This window comes from Manis pentadactyla, chromosome 6, assembly GCF_030020395.1.
Source record: "Manis pentadactyla isolate mManPen7 chromosome 6, mManPen7.hap1, whole genome shotgun sequence".
Taxonomy (NCBI): Eukaryota; Metazoa; Chordata; class Mammalia; order Pholidota; family Manidae; genus Manis; species Manis pentadactyla.
Genome location: NC_080024.1, coordinates 63,613,911 through 63,634,149, shown reverse-complemented (window position 1 = coordinate 63,634,149; position 20,239 = coordinate 63,613,911). Strand labels below are relative to the sequence as shown.

The 20,239-nt window shown below is 41.2% G+C and overlaps 1 protein-coding gene across 3 annotated transcripts in view; it reads left to right on the top strand.

Moving 5' to 3' along the window:
* Positions 1-20,239, top strand: part of ITGA6 (integrin subunit alpha 6) — a 91,324-nt gene that overhangs the window by 62,419 nt on the left and 8,666 nt on the right. For all 3 annotated transcript variants that reach the window (XM_057503905.1, XM_036879142.2, XM_036879143.2), the window contains 3 exons: positions 779-877; positions 972-1,082; positions 1,182-1,280. In XM_057503905.1, the coding sequence (XP_057359888.1) occupies positions 779-877; positions 972-1,082; positions 1,182-1,280 (309 nt within the window). The remainder of the gene's footprint in view (positions 1-778; positions 878-971; positions 1,083-1,181; positions 1,281-20,239) is intronic.

Below are 20,239 nucleotides of genomic sequence, written 5' to 3'. Positions count from 1 at the left end.
TCACTCAGCAGTTAAGAGACATAGTCTGTGTTCAAGCTCAGCTCTGCCTGCTTCAAAGCCTGTGCTCTAAATCCTTCTCTGTACTGCTGCACACCTGTGTGACTGGCTCATCAGTCATGTTCCAATTTGATAAAGATTTGCTGTCATGGCGTGTCTTTTTCTTTTATTTAAAATTCTAAGGTGACTGGGCTTACCCAGTGTTCATAGTTGGTGGCTTCTAGAATGATCCTCTGTTCATCAACTTTAAAAAAACAAATGGTCCACTACTCCTTATTTTAAGGAAAATGCAGTTTTGAAACATCTTACATGGCCTGGTTTTCAGAATACTCCCTCGAGTAAGTCATATGCAAGCTCTTTTTGCTTCTTTCCCTGGTCTTTAGTGTCACTTATTTATTTGAGATGTACTGACTTGGGGCCATGTGTTAGGTGCTGAGCCAGGTGCCAGGGATGTGGGAAAGACACTAGAACCCTGATCTCAGAATGCTGACAGTTTGGTGGGGAGACGGAAAAACAAAGAAAGCCTCTTTCTCTTTTCCTGAGTTTTAAGGTTAAAGTGTAAATAAATGATCTTAATAAACTTGCAGTAGGGTTGGTAATGACACTGCAGATTTTACACTTAAATTAGTTCTGCTCCCTTCCTTTGTGATGGGAGAAGGGCAGATGTTAATTGTCCCTTGTGTGAATTTGGTGTTATTGGGGAGGGTGTGCCTGAGAGGCTTGTACAGTAGGGTCAAAGAATCACATTACATGAAACTACTTTGGATATAATTCTTTTTAGGAGTTTCACAGCTCAAGAAAGAAGCGGGAAATTGCTGAAAAACAGATAGATGATAGCAGAAAATTTTCCTTATTTTCTGAAAGAAAATACCAGACCCTTGTAAGTATTTTTCAAGAGTTGTGAATATTTTGAGAGGATGGGAGGAAGGTCCCCCTCAGACTGTTGCACTTACTTCCTCCTCCTCTTTCTCCAGAACTGCAGCGTGAATGTGAACTGTGTGAACATCAGCTGCCCGCTGCGAGGGCTGGACAGCAAGGCCTCCGTGCTTCTGCGCTCAAGGTTATGGAATGGCACGTTTCTAGAGGTGTGGCCCTGCCCTGAGGCTATCCCCTAGAAGTCACTTGCCACCTTCTAGGACATATCTTACTTCTGTAATACATTCAACAACTTTGTCTCCAAACAGGAATATTCCAAAATGAACTACTTGGACATCCTTGTGCGGGCCTCCATTGATGTAACTGCTGCCACTGAGAATATCAAGCTGCCAAATGCAGGCACCCAGGTGAGAGGTTGCCGGGTCTTCATTCAGTTCAGAGCAAATCACTCTTCCCTCTGCCCCAGGGCCTGCAGACAGGCTACTTGGCTTTCATTTCCCTCACAGCACTGTTACCCCCTTGAAGGGAAATTAGATAATGGCTTATGGTGCTGCCACCCCAAGCTGTGTTTTAATCAAAGCATTGAAAAAAGAAGTGAATCTAGGCTTACCTAGTGCAGTGCACATGGTAGTTTGAGAGCTATTGGCTCCATGAAAGAATGCACGTACCTCCCAACTGTATGGGCACTCCCATGTCTTCCACTCTCCTGATGCTGTAGCATCTGTTGGAATTCAGATGTAGTGCCCCCAAGGATGGTATCCTCACTGCAGTATAAGGTAGCTCATGGCATCTGTGGCCAGCTGCAATTATTAGAAAAGATCTCTTTGTATATGAATCCAGAATTCAATCTTATAAACTCAGTCCCTGGTTATGCCCGTGAGAACAAGTCCAAAATATGTCCCATGTCTTGGCCATGTAGGAGTCTTTGACATAATGGAAGTAAACTGCCGTGCTTCCTTGGACATGTCTTTCCTGTTTTCTGCAGAGCTAAACATCCAGGTCTTCATTTATCTGCCATGCCAAGCAAGCAAGGCTGAACTGGTTCCAGCCTCTCACCTTCCTGGGCCACCCCTGGCCAGGCATGACTCCCAGGGGGACAGAGAGCTAAGATGTGATCTGCCTAGTTTAGCTCACCCAGAGGCCATTGCCTAACAGCGTCTCAGCCCCACATTGTTGTCAGTCCAGCCTAAAATTTGTTTTTTAAATGTTTGCTGAGAATTGTGTTTGCATTTTTAGAAGTTACTATTTTTGTGTTTGTGTCCTGCTGAAACTTGCAAGTGTTTCATCACAGTTTGTTGTCAAGATATCCTTGAGCAATTTTTTAAAATCTTAATTCATGCTGTTAAGTGTATCCTTACATGTTATGTGATTTGCTTTTGGTTGTTTCCATTTACAGTTATTCTGAGTCTTCATCATTTGCCTTCTCTTAACTTTTTATCCTTACAATAATAGGCTTTATCTTTTTACAAAACTGAGAAGTATACCTTCTATGTCATCAAGGTAATAAAAAAAATATTGAACAGGCCTAGGAATGAAAGCTTGTGGTGCTAGTGAGGAGTGCCTTGCTGGGGGTCTGGAACCCAGGGGTCTTATATCAAGCTCATGAGGTAAAATGAAAATGACTGCATGTCACAGATCAGAACGTTTTGCAAAAGAAACTGAGTGAAGATGAAAGACTGTGAATTACAGTTCCTGAGTTGATCTGCTGATCTGATCTGCTTATGGAAATATTCTGGTTTTAGTTGTTTAGTCAGCTGAAATTCAGTGAGTCTCCTCGGTCACTCTGAAACCTGATGACCCTTAACTGTTACAATTTATCATCTGAACCAGAATAAATTTGGGGCAAATGCTAAACTGGTGGGATGCTGAGACAAGTGGTGTAAACCAGGACTGTCCCAGGCTCGCCAGGACATATGGCCACCCTGGCCTTATAGCATTTTTGCATGTTACTCCAGCCCACCTTTCTACTATCAATAGGGCTTCATAAAGTAGGAGCCTATTAGCTTCTAACTAAACCACAACCTCCCTGAGACTCCTTTCTGTGCCTCTCCCACTGAAGACAGCTGCTATAGCTTTCTGTAACTATGTCAGCAGCCTTGAGAATCACTGAGTTTTTAGAGCTGGAAAGGGAATAAACACTTTAGAGGAAAGGGACTAATATTAACAAAGCATTGATAAGTGTACAGTTTACTAGCCATTTTACCTATGTGCTCTCATTTCAACCTGAGAAAAATGTCAAGGTAGAAACTGTATTTTTTTCACAAAAATGGAAGCTATGGAGAGGGATGTCATTTGGGGTCCTGAATTGAAACCTGTGGCAGTCTGATTTCAGGGCTCCTGTTCTTTGACTGTATAATACTTGCTCTCCATTAAGTCCCCAAATCTTAAATTCAGATGAGCAAACTGAGTCCAAGGAAGTTCCTCCCTCTCAGGGCCACAGGGCCACACAGACGAAAGACCAGGCCTTGTTTTCTGGAAGATGATGGAACCAGGGCCCTGGCATCCAGTCTGGTGACTGGGCCACAAACGACAGTGAGGTTCTCTTGGGCATTTCTTAGGACTTGGAGAACTCATGCCTGCTAAGTGGGAATTGGAATCTTTTTTTTTTTTTTTTTTTATTAATAATTATATTTTATTGAAGGGTAGTTGACGCACAGTATTACATTACATTAGTTTCAAGTGTACAACACAGTGGTAGAACATTTATATACATAATTCTAGGCTCCAGCTATCACCCTACCAAGCTGTTACAATATCTTGACTATATTCCTTATGCTATACATTACATCCCGGTTACTTATTTATTTTACCATTGGAAGTCTGTCCTTTTTTTTTTTTTGTGAGGGCATCTCTCATATTTATTGATCAAATGGTTGTTAACGACAATAAAATTCTGTATAGGGGAGTCAATGCTCAATGCACAATCATTAATCCACCCCAAGCCTAACTTTCGTCAGTCTCCAATCTTCTGAGGCATAACAAACAAGTTCTTACATGTAGAACAAATTCTTACATAATGAATAAGTTACATAGTGAACAGTACAAGGGCAGTCATCACAGAAACTTTCGGTTTTGCTCATGCATTATGAACTCTAAACAGTCAGTTCAAATATGAATACTCATTTGGTTTCTACACTTGATTTATATGTGGATACCACATCTCTCTCTTTATTATTATTATTTTTAATAAAATGCTGAAGTGGTAGGTAGATACAAGATAAAGGTAGAAAACATAGTTTAGTGTTGTAAGAGAGCAAATGTAGATGATCAGGTGTGTGCCTGTAGACTATGTGTTAATCCAAGCTAGACCAGGGCAATAAAACATCCACGTATGCAGAAGATTTCTCTCAGAACAGGGGGGGTGAGGTTCTAAGCCTCACCTCTGTTGATCCCCAATTTCTCACCTGATGGCCCCCCTGCGACTGTGCCTGTCTTAGGTTGTTCCTCCCTTGAGGAATCTTACCCGTCTCTGGCTAACCAGTCATCTTCCGGGGCCATACAGGGAAATGTGAAGTTGGTAAGTGAGAGGGAAGCCTTATTGTTTGAAAAGGGTTGCTTTTTACTTCTTTGCATATTTATGCCCTGTGGCTTCTATGCCCAGCATTTGTCTTGAGGTATCTTTACCACTTGGAAGAATTATGATACTCGGTAAATTTGATATGAGGCACAAATTCTATTTAAGGGTTGTAATTAGGAAGGAAGAAGAAAAGCTATAGAAGTAGCAGGCAGAAGAAAACATGGGAAGATTATTTCTTTGACATATCTTCTTGTAGAGTAACTTCAGCATATATAGGTTTTAAGCTACTACTTAAATTGCACACACACATTAACATAATAGGAGTATAGTTACATAACCAAAGCATATCTGTAATTACCAGCCATCTCCAGTGAAACCAAGAAAACCAGTTAGGCACCTTAGGCATTTGTGAAAACTTATCTATGATATGGTGGATATTGTCCAACTGAACTTGAACAGTCTGAGAGAAATCAGACAAATTAAAACAACCCATTCCTGGGGACTGTTCACATGCCATATGTTCTTTTAACAGTAAATAGTCTGTAGTTGTAAGACTTTGGAGCGCTACAATTTGCACTTCTCCAAATTCTTGGTTGAGTTCCAACAGTATAGATCCAGTCAAATTTGTTGTTTTACTGTATGCACAGGCCAGCTTAGATATCTCCTTCCTCATTCCCATGGCAAGTCCAGGAACTGGTGGGATGTGTGCATCCACAGCTGTAGCAGTGCGTGGATCTTTGTTGGGGTTTTTTGATGATCATCTTCTGGCATGAGTCTTCCAGAGAGTGCAGATGTTGGAAGTTCTTTATCATATCGTATCTTAGTTCATTTTCGGGGTAGCCCAATTAGGCTTTGAACATCTGTATAAACACAAACAGACCCTTTGCCTACACTTTTATATGCCCTTTATACCCTGTGTAGAACTCGTTGGAGGTTACCACACAGGAACTGCCCTTTTTTGCTTTGTTTTTGGTATCGCTAATCTACACTTACATGACGAATATTATGTTTACTAGGCTCTCCCCTATACCAGGTCTCCCCTATAAACCCCTTTACAGTCACTGTCCATCAGCATAGCAAAATGTTGTAGAATCACTACTTGCCTTCTCTGTGTTGTACAGCCCTCCCTTTTCTCCTACCCCCCCATGCATGTTAATCTTAATACCCCCCTACTTCTTCCCCCCTTATCCCTCCCTACCCACCCATCCTCCCCAGTCCCTTTCCCTTTGGTACCTGTTAGTCCATTCTTGAGTTCTGTGATTCTGCTGCTGTTTTGTTTCTTCAGTTTTTCCTTTGTTCTTATATTCCACAGATAAGTGAAATCATTTGGTATTTCTGTTTCTCCGCTTGGCTTGTTTCACTGAGCATAATACCCTCCAGCTCCATCCATGTTGCTGCAAATGATTGGATTTGCCCTTTTCTTATGGCTGAGTAGTATTCCATTGTGTATATGTACCACATCTTCTTTATCCATTCATCTATTGATGAACATTTAGGTTGCTTCCAATTCTTGGCTATTGTAAATAGTGCTGCAATAAACATAGGGGTGCATCTGTCTTTCTCAAACTTGTTTGCTGCGTTCTTAGGGTAAATTCCTAGGAGTGGAATTCCTGGGTCAAATGGTAGGTCTGTTTTGAGCATTTTGATGTACCTCCATACTGCTTTCCACAATGGTTGAACTAACTTACATTCCCACCAGCAGTGTAGGAGGGTTCCCCTTTCTCCACAGCCTCACCAACATTTGTTGTTGTTTGTCTTTTGGATGGCAGCCATCCTTACTGGTGTGAGGTGATACCTCATTGTAGTTTTAATTTGCATTTCTCTGATAATTAGCGATGTGGAGCATCTTTTCATGTGTCTGTTGGCCATCTGTATTTCTTTTTTGGAGAACTGTCTGTTCAGTTCCTCTGCCCATTTTTTAATTGGGTTATTTGTTTTTTGTTTGTTGAGGCGTGTGAGCTCCTTATATATTCTGGACGTCAAGCCTTTATCGGATGTGTCATTTTCAAATATATTCTCCCATACTGTAGGGATCCTTCTTGTTCTATTGATGGTGTCTTTTGCTGTACAGAAGCTTTTCAGCTTAATATAGTCCCACTTACTCATTTTTGCTGTTGTTTTCCTTGCCCGGGGAGATATGTTCAAGAAGAGGTCACTCATGTTTATGTCTAAGAGGTTTTTGCCTATGTTTTCTTCCAAGAGTTTAATGGTTTCATGGCTTACATTCAGGTCTTTGATCCATTTTGAGTTTACTTTTGTATATGGGGTTAGACAATGGTCCAGTTTCATTCTCCTACATGTAGCTGTCCAGTTTTGCCAGCACCACCTGTTGAAGAGACTGTCATTTCGCCATTGTATGTCCATGGCTCCTTTATCAAATATTAATTGACCATATATGTCTGGGTTAATGTCTGGATTCTCTAGTCTGTTCCATTGGTCTGTGGCTCTGCTCTTGTGCCAGTACCAAATTGTCTTGATTACTATGGCTTTGTAGTAGAGCTTGAAGTTGGGGAGTGAGATCCCCCCTACTTTATTCTTCTTTCTCAGGATTGCTTTGGCTATTCGGGGTCTTTGGTGTTTCCATATGAATTTTTGAATTATTTGTTCCAGTTCATTGAAGAATGTTGCTGGTAGTTTCATAGGGATTGCATCAAATCTGTATATTGCTTTGGGCAGGATGGCCATTTTGATGATATTGATTCTTCCTAGCCACGAGCATGGGATGAGTTTCCATCTGTTAGTGTCCCCTTTAATTTCTCTAAGAGTGACTTGTAGTTTTCAGAGTATAAGTCTTTCACTTCTTTGGTTAGGTTTATTCCTAGGTATTTTATTCTTTTGAATGCAATTGTGAATGGAGTTGTTTTCCTGATTTCTCTTTCTGTTGGTTCATTGTTAGTATATAGGAAAGCCACAGATTTCTGTGTGTTGATTTTGTATCCTGCAACTTTGCTGTATTCCGATATCAGTTCTAGTAGTTTTGGGGTGGAGTCTTTAGGGTTTTTTATGTACAGTATCATGTCATCTGCAAATAGTGACAGTTTAACTTCTTCTTTACCAATCTGGATTCCTTGTATTTCTTTATTTTGTCTGATTGCCGTGGCTAGGACCTCCAGTACTATGTTAAATAACAGTGGAGAGAGTGGGCATCCCTGTCTAGTTCCGGATCTCAGCGGAAATGCTATCAGCTTCTCGCTGTTCAATATAATGTTGGCTGTGGGTTTATCATAGATGGCCTTTATTATGTTGAGGTACTTGCCCTCTATTCCCATTTTGCTGAGAGTTTTTAACATGAATGGATGTTGAACTTTGTCAAATGCTTTTTCAGCATCTATGGAGATGATCATGTGGTTTTTGTCTTTCTTTTTGTTGATGTGGTGGATGATGTTGATGGACTTTCAAATGTTGTACCATCCTTGCATCCCTGGGATGAATCCCACTTGGTCATGGTGTATGATCCTTTTGATGTATTTTTGAATTCGGTTTGCTAATATTTTGTTGAGTATTTTCGCATCTACGTTCATCAGGGATATTGGTCTGTAGTTTTCTTTTTTGGTGGGGTCTTTGCCTGGTTTTGGTATTAGGGTGATGTTAGCTTCATAGAATGAGTTTGGGAGTATCCCCTCCTCCTCTATTTTTTGGAAAACTTTAAGGAGAATGGGTATTATGTCTTCCCTGTATGTCTGATAAAATTCCGAGGTAAATCCATCTGGCCCGGGGGTTTTGTTCTTTGGTAGTTTTTTGATTACCGCTTCAATTTCGTTGCTGGTAATTGGTCTGTTTAGATTTTCTGTTTCTTCCTGGGTCAATCTTGGAAGGTTATATTTTTCTAGGAAGTTGTCCATTTCTTCTAGGTTTCCCAGCTTGTTAGCATATAGGTTTTCATAGTATTCTCCAATAATTCTTTGCATTTCCGTGGGGTCCGTCGTGATTTCTCCTTTCTCGTTTCTGATACTGTTGATTTGTGTTGACTCTCTTTTCTTCTTAATAAGTCTGGCTAGAGGCTTATCGATTTTGTTTATTTTCTCGAAGAACCAGCTCTTGGTTTCATTGATTTTTGCTATTGTTTTATTCTTCTCAATTTTATTTATTTCTTCTCTGATCTTTATTATGTCCCTCCTTCTGCTGACCTTAGGCCTCATCTGTTCTTCTTTTTCCAATTTCGATAATTGTGACATTAGACCATTCATTTGGGATTGCTCTTCCTTTTTTAAATATGCTTGGATTGCTGTATACTTTCCTCTTAAGACTGCTTTTGCTGTGTCCCACAGAAGTTGGGCTTAGTGTTGTTGTTGTCATTTGTTTCCATATATTGCTGGATCTCCATTTTGATTTGGTCACTGATCCATTGATTATTTAGGAGCGTGTTGTTAAGCCTCCATGTGTTTGTGAGCCTCTTTGCTTTCTTTGTACAGTTTATTTCTAGTTTTATGCCTTTGTGGTCTGAAAAGTTGGTTGGTAGGATTTCAATCTTTTGGAATTTTCTGAGGCTCTTTTTGTGGCCTAGTATGTGGTCTATTCTGGAGAATGTTCCATGTGCACTTGAGAAGAATGTATATCCCGCTGCTTTTGGATGTAGAGTTCTATAGATGTCTATTAGGTCCATCTGCTCTACTGTGTTGTTCAGTGCTTCCGTGTCCTTACTTATTTTCTGCCCAGTGGATCTATCCTTTGGGGTGAGTGGTGTGTTGAAGTCTCCTAGAATGAATGCATTGCAGTCTATGTCCCCCTTTAGTTCTGTTAGTATTTGTTTCACATATGCTGGTGCTCCTGTGTTGGGTGCATATATATTTAGAATGGTTATATCCTCTTGTTTGACTGAGCCCTTTATCATTATGTAGTGTCCTTCTTTATCTCTTGTTACTTTCTTCGTTTTGAAGTCTATTTTGTCTGATATTAGTACTGCAACCCCTGCTTTCTTCTCACTGTTGTTTGCTTGAAATATGTTTTTCGATCCCTTGACTTTTAGTCTGTACATGTCTTTGGGTTTGAGGTGAGTTTCTTGTAAGCAGCATATAGATGGGTCTTGCTTTTTTATCCATTCTGTTACTCTGTGTCTTTTGATTGGTGCATTCAACCCATTAACATTTAGGGTGACTATTGAAAGATATGTACTTATTGCCATTGCAGGCCTTAAGTTCGTGGTTACCAAAGGTTCAGGGTTAGCCTCTTTAGTATCTTACTGCCTAACTTAGCTCACTTATTGAGCTTTTATATACACACTCTGGAGATTCTTTTCTTCTCTCCCTTCTTGTTCCTCCTCCTCGATTCTTCATATGTTGGGTGTTTTGTGCTGTGCTCTTTCTAGGAGTGCTCCCATCTAGAGCAGTCCCTGTAAGATGTTCTGTAGAGGTGGTTTGTGGGAAGCAAATTCCCTCAGCTCTTGTTTGTCTGGGAATTGTTTAATCCCACCATCATATTTGAATGATAGTCGTGCTGGATACAGTATCCTTGGTTCAGGGCCCTTCTGTTTCATTGTATTAAATATATCATGCCATTCTCTTCTGGCCTGTAGGGTTTCTGTTGAGAAATCTGACGTTAGCCTGATGGGTTTCCCTTTATAGGTGACCTTTTTCTCTCTAGCTGCCTTTAACACTCTTTCCTTGTCCTTGATCTTTGCCATTTTAATTATTATGTGTCTTGGTGTTGCCCTTCTTGGATCCTTTCTGTTGGGGGCTCTGTGTATTTCCGTGGTCTGTTCGATTACTTCCTCCCCCAGTGTGGGGAAGTTTTCAGCAATTATTTCTTCTAAGATACTTTCCATCTCTTTTCCTATCTCTTCTTCTTCTGGGACCCCTATAATACGGATATTGTTCCTTTTAGATTGGTCACACAGTTCTCTTAATATTGTTTCATTCCTGGAGATCCTTTTGTCTCTCTCTATGTCAGCTTCTATGCGTTCCTGTTCTCTGATTTCAATTCCATCAATGGCCTCTTGCATTCTATCCATTCTGCTTATAAACCCTTCCAGAGTTTGTTTCATTTCTGCGATCTCCTTTCTGGCATCTGTGATCTCCTTTCGGACTTCATCCCATTTCTCTTGCGTATTTCTCTGCATCTCTGTCAGCATGTTTATGATTCTTATTTTGAATTCTTTGTCAGGAAGACTGGTTAGGTCTGTAGGTCTGTCTCTTTCTCTGGTGTTGTCTCTGTGATCTTTGTCTGCCTGTAGCTTTGCCTTTTCATGGTGATAGGAATAGTTTGCAGAACTGGGACGAGTGACGGCTGGAAGGACTTCCCTTCTTGTTGGTTTGTCGCCCTCCTCTCCTGGGAGAACAGCGACCTCTAGTGGCTTGTGCTGCGCAGCTGCGCGCAGACAGGGTTTCTGCTTCCTGCCTGGCTGCTATGGAGTTAATCTCCGCTGTTGCCGTGGGCGTGGCCTAGCTCGGGCAGCTACTCCAAAATGGTGGAGTTGCGTTGGAGCAGGAGCGGCTGGGAGGCTATTTATCTCTGTAAGGGGCCTCCCTGCTCCCTGCAGCCCAGGGGTTAGGGTGCCCAGAGATTCCGGATTCCCTACCTCTGGATTAAGTGACCCGCCCTGCCCCTTTAAGACTTCCAAAAAGCACCCGCCAAAACAAAACAGCGCCCACCAAAAAAAAAAAAGAAAAAAAATTTTTTAATTTAAAAAAAAAAAATTTTTTTTAATTAAAAAAAAAAAAAAAAAAGGTGGTCGTTCGTTTTTCTTTATTCTCCGGTGCCAGCCTCAGGCCTCTGCTCACTGGTCTTTCTGCCCTGTTTCCCTAGTATTGGGGTCCCTATCCCTTTAAGACTTCCAAAAAGCGCTCGCCAAAACAAAACAGCAAAAAAGCAAAAAAAAAATGGTCGCGCGCTTTTCTTATGTCCTCTGTCGCCCAGCCTCCAGTGCCTGCTCACTGTTCTTGCTGCCCTGTTTTCCCAGTATCGAGGGCCCTGCACTCTGGCCCGGATGGCTGGGGCTGGGTGTTCGGCAGCCCTGGGCTCCGTCTCCCTCCCGCTCTGCCTGCTCTTCTCCCGCCGGGAGCTTGGGGGAGGGGCGCTCGGCTCTCGGGGGGCCGGGGCTTGTATCTTACCCCCTTCGCGAGGCGCTGGGTTCTCTCAGGTGCGGATGTGGTCTGGATATTGTCCTGTGTCCTCTGGTCTTTATTCTAGGAAGGGTTGTCTTTGTTATATTTTTATAGATATATGTTGTTTTGGGAGGAGATTTCCGCTGCTCTACTCACGCCGCCATGTTCCGCCCTGAAAAGCGGAATTGGAATCTTTGCTGTGATTCTACTTGATCTAGTAACTGGTAGGTTTGTGAATGGATTGCTTGTCTCATATCTTAAGAAGCCATTTCTTTTGAAAACTGAAACATTTTCTTTCTCTAGTCTTCTAATAGCTCTTCAGTTAACAGTGATTTCTGAGATACAGTAGCTGTCATCTACACATTTCTTTAGTGTTTTAAGGTACAGTTCTTCTGGGCCTACAGATTTGTACTGAATTCAAGTGTCAGGGGACCTTTTTTATTCCCTCACTTGTTGTTTTCAGTCTCACCTTTATCTTGGTTAATTTTTCTTTGCAGACAGAAGCAAAAGAGGTTGCAGTTCAGTTTTGTCTTAATATTGAAGCTGCTGCTTTTTATTCTAATTCTGACTTTAAAAAGAAAAAACCCTTTTTGTTTCCTTATAACTCAGTTTCCGGAGCTTTGTGTTCACCTCTTAATAAAACACCATGAAGATATTAGTGTAACAAAGTCAGAGAAGTTCACCTAACTGAACCAATAACATGGTTATGTTTTAGCATCAATTAAATTCAGTCTGTCCAGTTAACAAGCACTTATTAAGGACACACTGTGTACCTTCCATGCACAAATGCTAGAGAAGCAAAGTTGAATAAGATACAGCATTAGTTATTGAGAATTTCATGGCTAGATGATGGTGAACCAAGAGAGAATTGTTGACTTAAGCCAAGGAAGGAGGGGATCATTTATTGCTTGTATTTATATGCCCCCACTTCATTCCTAAGGAAATAGGAAGAGACTACCTAAGCATCCTGGCTGCCAAAGATAAAAGAAAATATAGTAGGTAAAAGCAGGCACATTATTCATTCTTCAGGGGAATAAGGAGTTTCTTGTTTGTTTGATTTTGGCTCTAAATTCAGAGAACTTGAAATGTGGATCCTTTTATAAGATGGATTTTTGATATGAGGAACAGTAAGGGGATGGTCTAATAGAGTTCTATAAAAGATCTGAAAATACCTTCATCAGATCTCTTACACTGATGCTCTGATGAGAGTGGAGGGTATTACGTTACAGAATGATATGGGGAAATGATTTTGGCAGTGGACAAGCTAATGTGGTCTTAGCCCTGTTCACTGGTGGTGGAATTTAATGCATCAGGCACACATAAGCCCTTTTCCCTCTTATGGGCACATTGATGGATGAGGTTCACATGGACAGGTCATTCCTCTGGAAATGCCTGATTTTAATGAAACAAGCAAAAAAATGTTTTTGGAGTAATTTCTGCTCACCTTAACCTGTAACACCTGCAGTGACAAGATGGACAGGGCTTCCCAGAGCTCTGGGAAATGAAGTGCACAGTTGGACTCCCCTTACCCAGTTCTAAGGCCAGCTCCCCACTTACTCCGAATTCCAGCTGGAGAATGACTGTCCTACAGAAACAAACAATGAAATCTTGCTGACTGGTGTCCCTGGGCCTGTCTGTACTGCATGTGACCTTGCATATACACTGGTTTGCAGAGCCCCTCTGCCCTTAAATGTGTGGCCCAACCCCCACTTCAGTCCTCCAAGTTTGATGCCCAGTGGGTTTTACAATTTCTTAAAGGCTCCAAGATTGGGTTTGAATGGTAGCCACACCTGGCTTACAGCTGTCAGCTGGGTTCCCACCCACACCCTCCATCCCATCCTACCCCATTACATTGCTCAGGTGTTTCGCTCAGCAGTAGCCATTCTGGGGAGTCATTTCCCCTTCCTGTCAGCCATTTAAAAGGCTCTGATACACAGTGTGATTATAAGGCTGATTCCCCCTGCCACAGACCAGTCTCCATGATCAACTTCCAAATTTATTAAGAACTTACTCTTAAAGATCAGGATGGCCCTTCCAGGCTGTCGCCTTTCCCCCAAGAACCATTGAGTGCCTTAAATGGCACAGCATGGGCTCATTGAAATAATCTCTTGATTTTGCTTTAGAGTAGTCAAGCTTGCCAGTCACATCAACTCCATTATTTCTTCCCTGGTCTCTCTTCATTCTCTTTTCCCTCCTTCATGGATACTCCTGTGCTGTGACTAGTAATCTCAAGAAAGGGTTGTTTTAGCTCCCAGCTGGGACACTTGGCCAGAGGACCGGCTGTGAGAGGACGGGAGCCATGGGGCTCCTCGGGGGCTGGGAACCTTGGGGGAAAGAAACCTCAGAGAGCAAAACAGGAAGCAGAGTAGCTGCCAGAGGTGTTTATGCATGCCTGTTACAGTCACTACAACAGGATGAAGATTCTAAATGTGAATTCTTTTCTATTTAAGTGGTTGAAGAACAGCAGTTCTCTTTATGTATATTCTGTAAGTCAAATGAAGTTGAGATGCTGTTTTCTAGTGTAAGTAGAAAGGGAAGTATTTTAATGAGATTTTTAAAAAGAATTATGGAAGTATTGAAGCACAGTGTAGACATAGCAGCATTTTTAGGTAGCATTGAGTTCACTAATGTAGACTACTTGACTACAAACACTTCTCAGAAGTTAAATGCTCTCTTTAAGTTTTGCTTATCCATCACTTTACATTCTCATAATTAAGAAATATCAGAAACTTCAAACTGGTAGATCTCTAATCAGTGTAGCTTACAAAATTATATTAGTAGAAATCACCAGGTCTCTTACATGCTTTGAAAAGTAGTCTCCTGGCATCACAGAAATCCACTTGAATTCTAAGCCTGTATAACCAACATATTATGTATAGTCATAAGCAACTTTTTAGATTTCATTTCTATTTAATTGGTATTTGCCAACTATCAAACGTTTAGAGCTTAAGCTTCTCATCAGCTGCTGCCTAAAACCCTAAGCTGTTTCTGAAAAAAACCCAGGGTCTAATTTGTCTGCATACATTGTTGTAGAAGATGGTACCAAGCCATTTCAAGAAATTATATTGTTTATGCGGGTCCTTATTTGATATCCTAAGGAAAATTTAAAATTGTATCAGTAACGCAGCTCTATCCCTACTTTTAGATTTCACAATATCTTTAAGCTCTGAGTGAGGAATGTAGGCCAATTGTACATAAACTAGCCCTTTTATTTCCACTGCTGAAAACTAAGTAAGAGACGGTGATGAAACAGAAATGAAAGCAATTTTGGCCATATATTGGTAATTGTTGAAACTCTGTGACAAGTAAATGATAGTTCATTATTCTCTACTTTTGTTTATTCCAAAAAATTTAAAAAGATAGCAAAGAAATAACCATTCTGTGAAAACACAATCCGGGGGAGGAGCCAAGATGGTGGCATGAGTAGGACAGTGGAAATCTCCTCCCAAAACCATATATATTTTTGAAAATACAACAAATACAACTATTCATAAAAGAGAGACCAGTGGACACAGTACAACAGCCAGGCTACATCTACATCTGCGAGAACTCAGCACCTCACAAAGGGGGTAAGATACAAGCTGCGACCCGGCGGGACCCGAGTGCTCCCCCAACCCCAGTTCCCCAGTGGGAGGAGAGGAGTCAGAGAGGTGAGGGAGAGGGAGCCCAAGACTGCTAAACACCCAGCCCTAGTAATCTGCACTAGGAGCACAGACACACACTGCATGGTGTGCTGGATATTAGAGAAATGGAAAAGTAAAATCTGCGAGTGGGTCCCCACAGCTGGCTCCCCTGGGACAAAAGAAAAGCAAGTGCTTTTTGAAAGTCTTAAAGGGACAGGGGCCTCACAGCTGGATGGAAGCATCCCGGGACACTAAGCCCAGCAGCTGGGAATTCTGAGGAACTTCAGGCACCCCAGCCCCCTGGGTGGCAATGCACCCCTGAAGCCCCTCATGGCTATAGGCAGCCTGGCAGTTGTTCCCCTGGCCTGTGTGGCCCTGACACAGTGACGGAGCAACCAGAGAGTGGCCGCATGCGCCCACAGTGGTAGAAGAGCCGGACAGCGGCCATGCGTGCCCACAGTGGACAAGAAATCGAAGAGTGGAGTGCGCGCCTGCCACAGCGGAACAGCCGGAGAACAGCCGCATGTGCCTGTGGTGGTGGAGCAGCCGGACAGCAGCCGTGGCCACAACACCGCCCAGAATCTCCTCCCAGTGTGCAGCCATCCAGGCCAGACCCAGAGGCCGCTGCCGGCGCACAGCTGCCTGGTGCAGGCAGAGGAAACCGAGGCAAGGTGTGAAGGGTCGCCGTTCTCGCAGGAGAGCACACATGGTGCACCTGCCACTCCCCGCAGGGCTCTGGGCTACCCTGATGGTGACCCCACCCACAGCAGCTTAGGGGATTAATCCGGAGGCTGCTCCAGGAGCGCGGGTAACCAACACAGGCAGTGGAGAAGGGCAAGGAGACCAACAAGCAGGAAGAGACTTTGTTCTCCCAGCTGCCACACAGGCTACCTGCCTACAGCCACCGCTATCGCCATGAAAAGGCAGAAGAATTTGGTCCAGTCCAGAATAACCCAGACAACTCCGAGAGAGGGTCTGGGGAGATAGATTTAACCAATCTTCCTGAAAATTGAAAATAAAGGTCATAACCATGCTGATGGACCTGCAGAGAAATATGCAAAAGCTAAAGGATCAAGTTAGGAGAGAGAACACAGAAATAAAACAATCTCTGGAAGGATTTAAGAGCAGACTGGATGAGGTGCAAGAGGCCGTTAATGGAATAGAAACCATGGAACAGGAATACAGAGAAGCTGAGGCAGAGAGAGATAAAAGGATCTCCAGGAATGAAACAATATTAAAAGAACTGTGTGACCAATCCAAATGGAACAATATTCACATTATAGGAGTTCCAGAAGAAGAAGAAGAGAGAAAAAGGGATAGAAAGTGTCTTTGAAGAAATAATTGCTGAAAACTTCCCCAAACTGGGGGAGGAAATAGTTTCTCAGACCATGGAAGCCCACAGAAGTCCAAACACAAGGGACCCAAGGAGGATAACACCAAGACATATAAATATTAAAATGGCAAAGACCAAAGACGAGGACAGAGTATTAAAGGCAGCCAGAGAGAGGAAAAGGTCACCTACAAAGGAAAACACATCAGGCTACCATCAGACTTCTCAACAGAAACCCTACAGGCCAGAAGAGAATGGCATGATATATTTATTGCAATGAAACAGAAGGGCCTTGAACCAAGGATACTGTATCCAGCATGATTATCATTCAAATATGAAGGAAGGATTAAACAATTCCCAGACAAGCAAAAGTTGAGGGAATTTGCCTCCCACAAACCACCTCTACAGGGTATTTTAAAGGGACTGCTCTAGATGGAAGCACTCCTAAGGCTAAATAGATGTCACCAGAGAAAATAAAATCACAGCAAATAAAGCAGACCAACTAAATACTAACTAAAGGCAAAAAATAAAATCAACAACTTACAAAAGCAGTCAAAGGAAACAAAAATGAGTACAGAACAAGACACCTAACATATAAAGAATGGAGGAGGAGGAATAAGAAGGGAGAGAAATAATCATCAGGCTGTGTTCTTAATAGCTTAATAAGAGAGCTAAGTTATATGGTTAGATAGTAAAGAAGCTACCCTTGAACCTTTGGTGACCACGAATCTAAAGCCTGCAATGACAATAAGTGCATATCTTTCAATAATCACCGTAAGTGTAAATGGACTGAATGCACCAATCAAAAGATACAGTAACAGAATGGATAAAAAAGCAAGACCCATTTACATGCTGCTTACAAGAGACACACATCAAAACCAAAGACAAACACAGACCAAAAGACAAGGTATGGAAAAAAATATTTCATGCAAACAACAGGGAAAGAGAGCAGGTGTTGCAGTACTTGTATCAAACAAAATATACTTCAAAACAAAGAAAGTAAAAAGAGATAAAGAAGGGCATTACATAATGATAAAGGGCTCAGTCCAACAAGAGGATATAACCATTATAAATATATATGCACCTAATACAGGAGCACCAACATATGTGAAACAAATACTAACAGATTTAAAGGAAGAAATAGAATGCAATGTATTCATTCGAGGAGACTTCAACACACAACTCACTCCAAAGGACAGATCCACTGAACAGAAAATAAGTAAGGACACAGAGGCACTGAACAACACACTAGAACAGATGGACCTAATAGACATCTACAGAACTCTGCACACAGAAGCAGCAGAATACACATTCTTCTCAAGTGCACATGGAACATTTTCCAGAATAGACTACATACTAGGCCACAAAAAGAGCCTCAGTATATTAAAAAAGATTGAAATTCTACCAACCAACTTCTCAGACCACAAAGGCATAAAACTAGAAATAAATTGTACAAAGAAAACACAAAGGCTCACAAACACATGGAGGCTTAACAACATGCTCCTAAATAATCAATGGACCAATGACCAAATTAAAACAGAGATCAAGTAATATATGGAGACAAATGAGAACAACAGCACAAAGCCCCAACTTATGTGGGACACAGCAAAAGCAGTTTTAAGAGGAAAGTATATAGCAATCCAGGCATATTTAAAGAAGGAAGAACAATCCCAAAAGAAAGGTCTAAAGTCACAATTATTGAAACTGGGAAAAGAACAAATGAGGCCCAAAGTCAGCAGAAGGAGGGACATAATAAAGATCAGAGAAGAAATAAATGAAATTGAGAAGAATAAAACAATACAAAAAATCAATGAAACCAAGAGCCGGTTCTTTGAAAAAATAAACAAAATAGATAAGCCCCTAGCCAGACTAATTAAGAGAAAAAGAGAATCTACACATATCAACAGAATTGAAACGAGAAAGGAAAAATCATGGTGGACCCCACAGAAATACAAAAAATTATTAGAGAACACTATGAAAATCTATATGCTAACAAGCTGGAAAACCTAGAAGAAATGGACAACTTCTTAGAAAAATACAACCTTCCAAGACTGACCAAGGAAGAAACAGAAAATCTAAACAGACCATTACCAGCAAAGATATTGAATCGGTAATCAAAAAACCACCCAAGAACAAAAGCCCTGGTCCAGATGGATTCACCACTGAATTTTATCAGACATATAGAGAAGACATAATACTCATTCTCCTTAAAGTTTTCCAAAAAATAGAAGAAGAGGGAATACTTCCAAACTCATTCTATGAAGCTAACATCACTCTAATACCAAACCAGGCAAAGACCCCCACAAAAAAGAAAATTACAGACCAATATCCCTGATGAACATAGATGCAAAAATACTCAACAAAATACTAGCAAACTGAATTAAAATATACATCAAGAAGATCATACACCATGATCAAGTGGGATTCATCTCAGGGATGCAAGGATGGTACAACATTCGAAAATCCATCAACATCATCCACCACATCAACAAAAAGAAGGACAAAAACCACATGATTATCTCCATAGATGCTGAAAAAGCACTCAACAAAATTCAACATCCATTCGTGACAAAAACTCTCAACAAAATGGGTATAGAGGGCAAGTACCTTAACATAATAAAGGCCATATATGATAAACCCACAGCCAGCATCATACCTAACAGCAAGAAGCTGAAGCTTTTCCTGTAAGATCAGGAACAAGACAGGGATGCCCACTCTCCCCACTTTTATTCAACATAGTAATGGAGGTCCTAGCCATGGCAATCAGACAAAACAAAGGAATAAAAGGAATCCAGATGGGTAAAGAAGAAGTCAAACTGTCACTATTTGCAGATGACATGATATTGTACATAATAAACCCTAAGGACTCCACTCCCAAACTACTAGAACTAATATCTGAATTCAGCAAAGTTGCAGGATACAAAATTAATACACAGAAATCTGTGGCTTTCCTATACACTAACAATGAACTAGCAGAAAGAGAAATCAGGAAAACAATTCCATTCGCAATTGCATCAAAAAGAATAAAATACCTCAGAATAAACCTAACCAAGGAAGTGAAAAACCTATATCCTGAAAACTACAAGACACTCTTAAGAGAAATTAAAGAGGACACTAACAAATGGAAACTCATCCCATGCTGTTGGCTAGGAAGAATTAATATTGTCAAAATGACCATCCTGCCTAAAGCAATCTACAGATTCAATGCAATGCCTATCAAAATACCAACAGCATTCTTCAATGAACTGGAACAAGTAGTTCTAAAATTCATATGGAACCACCAAAGACCCCGAATAGCCAAAGCAATCCTGAGAAGGAAGAATAAAGCAGGGGGGATCTCACTCCCCAACTTCAAGCTCTACTACAAAGCCACAGTAATCAAGACAATTTGGTACTGGCACAAGAACAGACCCACAGACCAGAGGAACAGAATAGAGAGTCCAGATATTAACCCAAACATATATGGTCAATTAATATATGATAAAGGAGCCATGGACATACAATGGGGAAATGACAGCCTCTTCAACAGCTGATGTTGGCAAAACTGCACAGCTACATGTAAGAGAATGAAACTGGATCATTGTCTAACACCATACACAAAAGTAAATTTGAAATGGATCAAACACCTGAATGTAAGTCATGAAACCATAAAACTCTTAGAAAAAAAACATAGGCAAAAATCTCTTGCACATAAACATGAGCAACTTCTTCATGAACATATCTCCCCGGGCAAGGGAAACAAAAGCAAAAATGAACAAGTGGGACTGCATCAAACTGAAAAGCTTCTGTACAGCAAGGACACCACCAATAGAACAAAAAGGCATCCTACAGTATGGGAGAATATATTCATAAATGA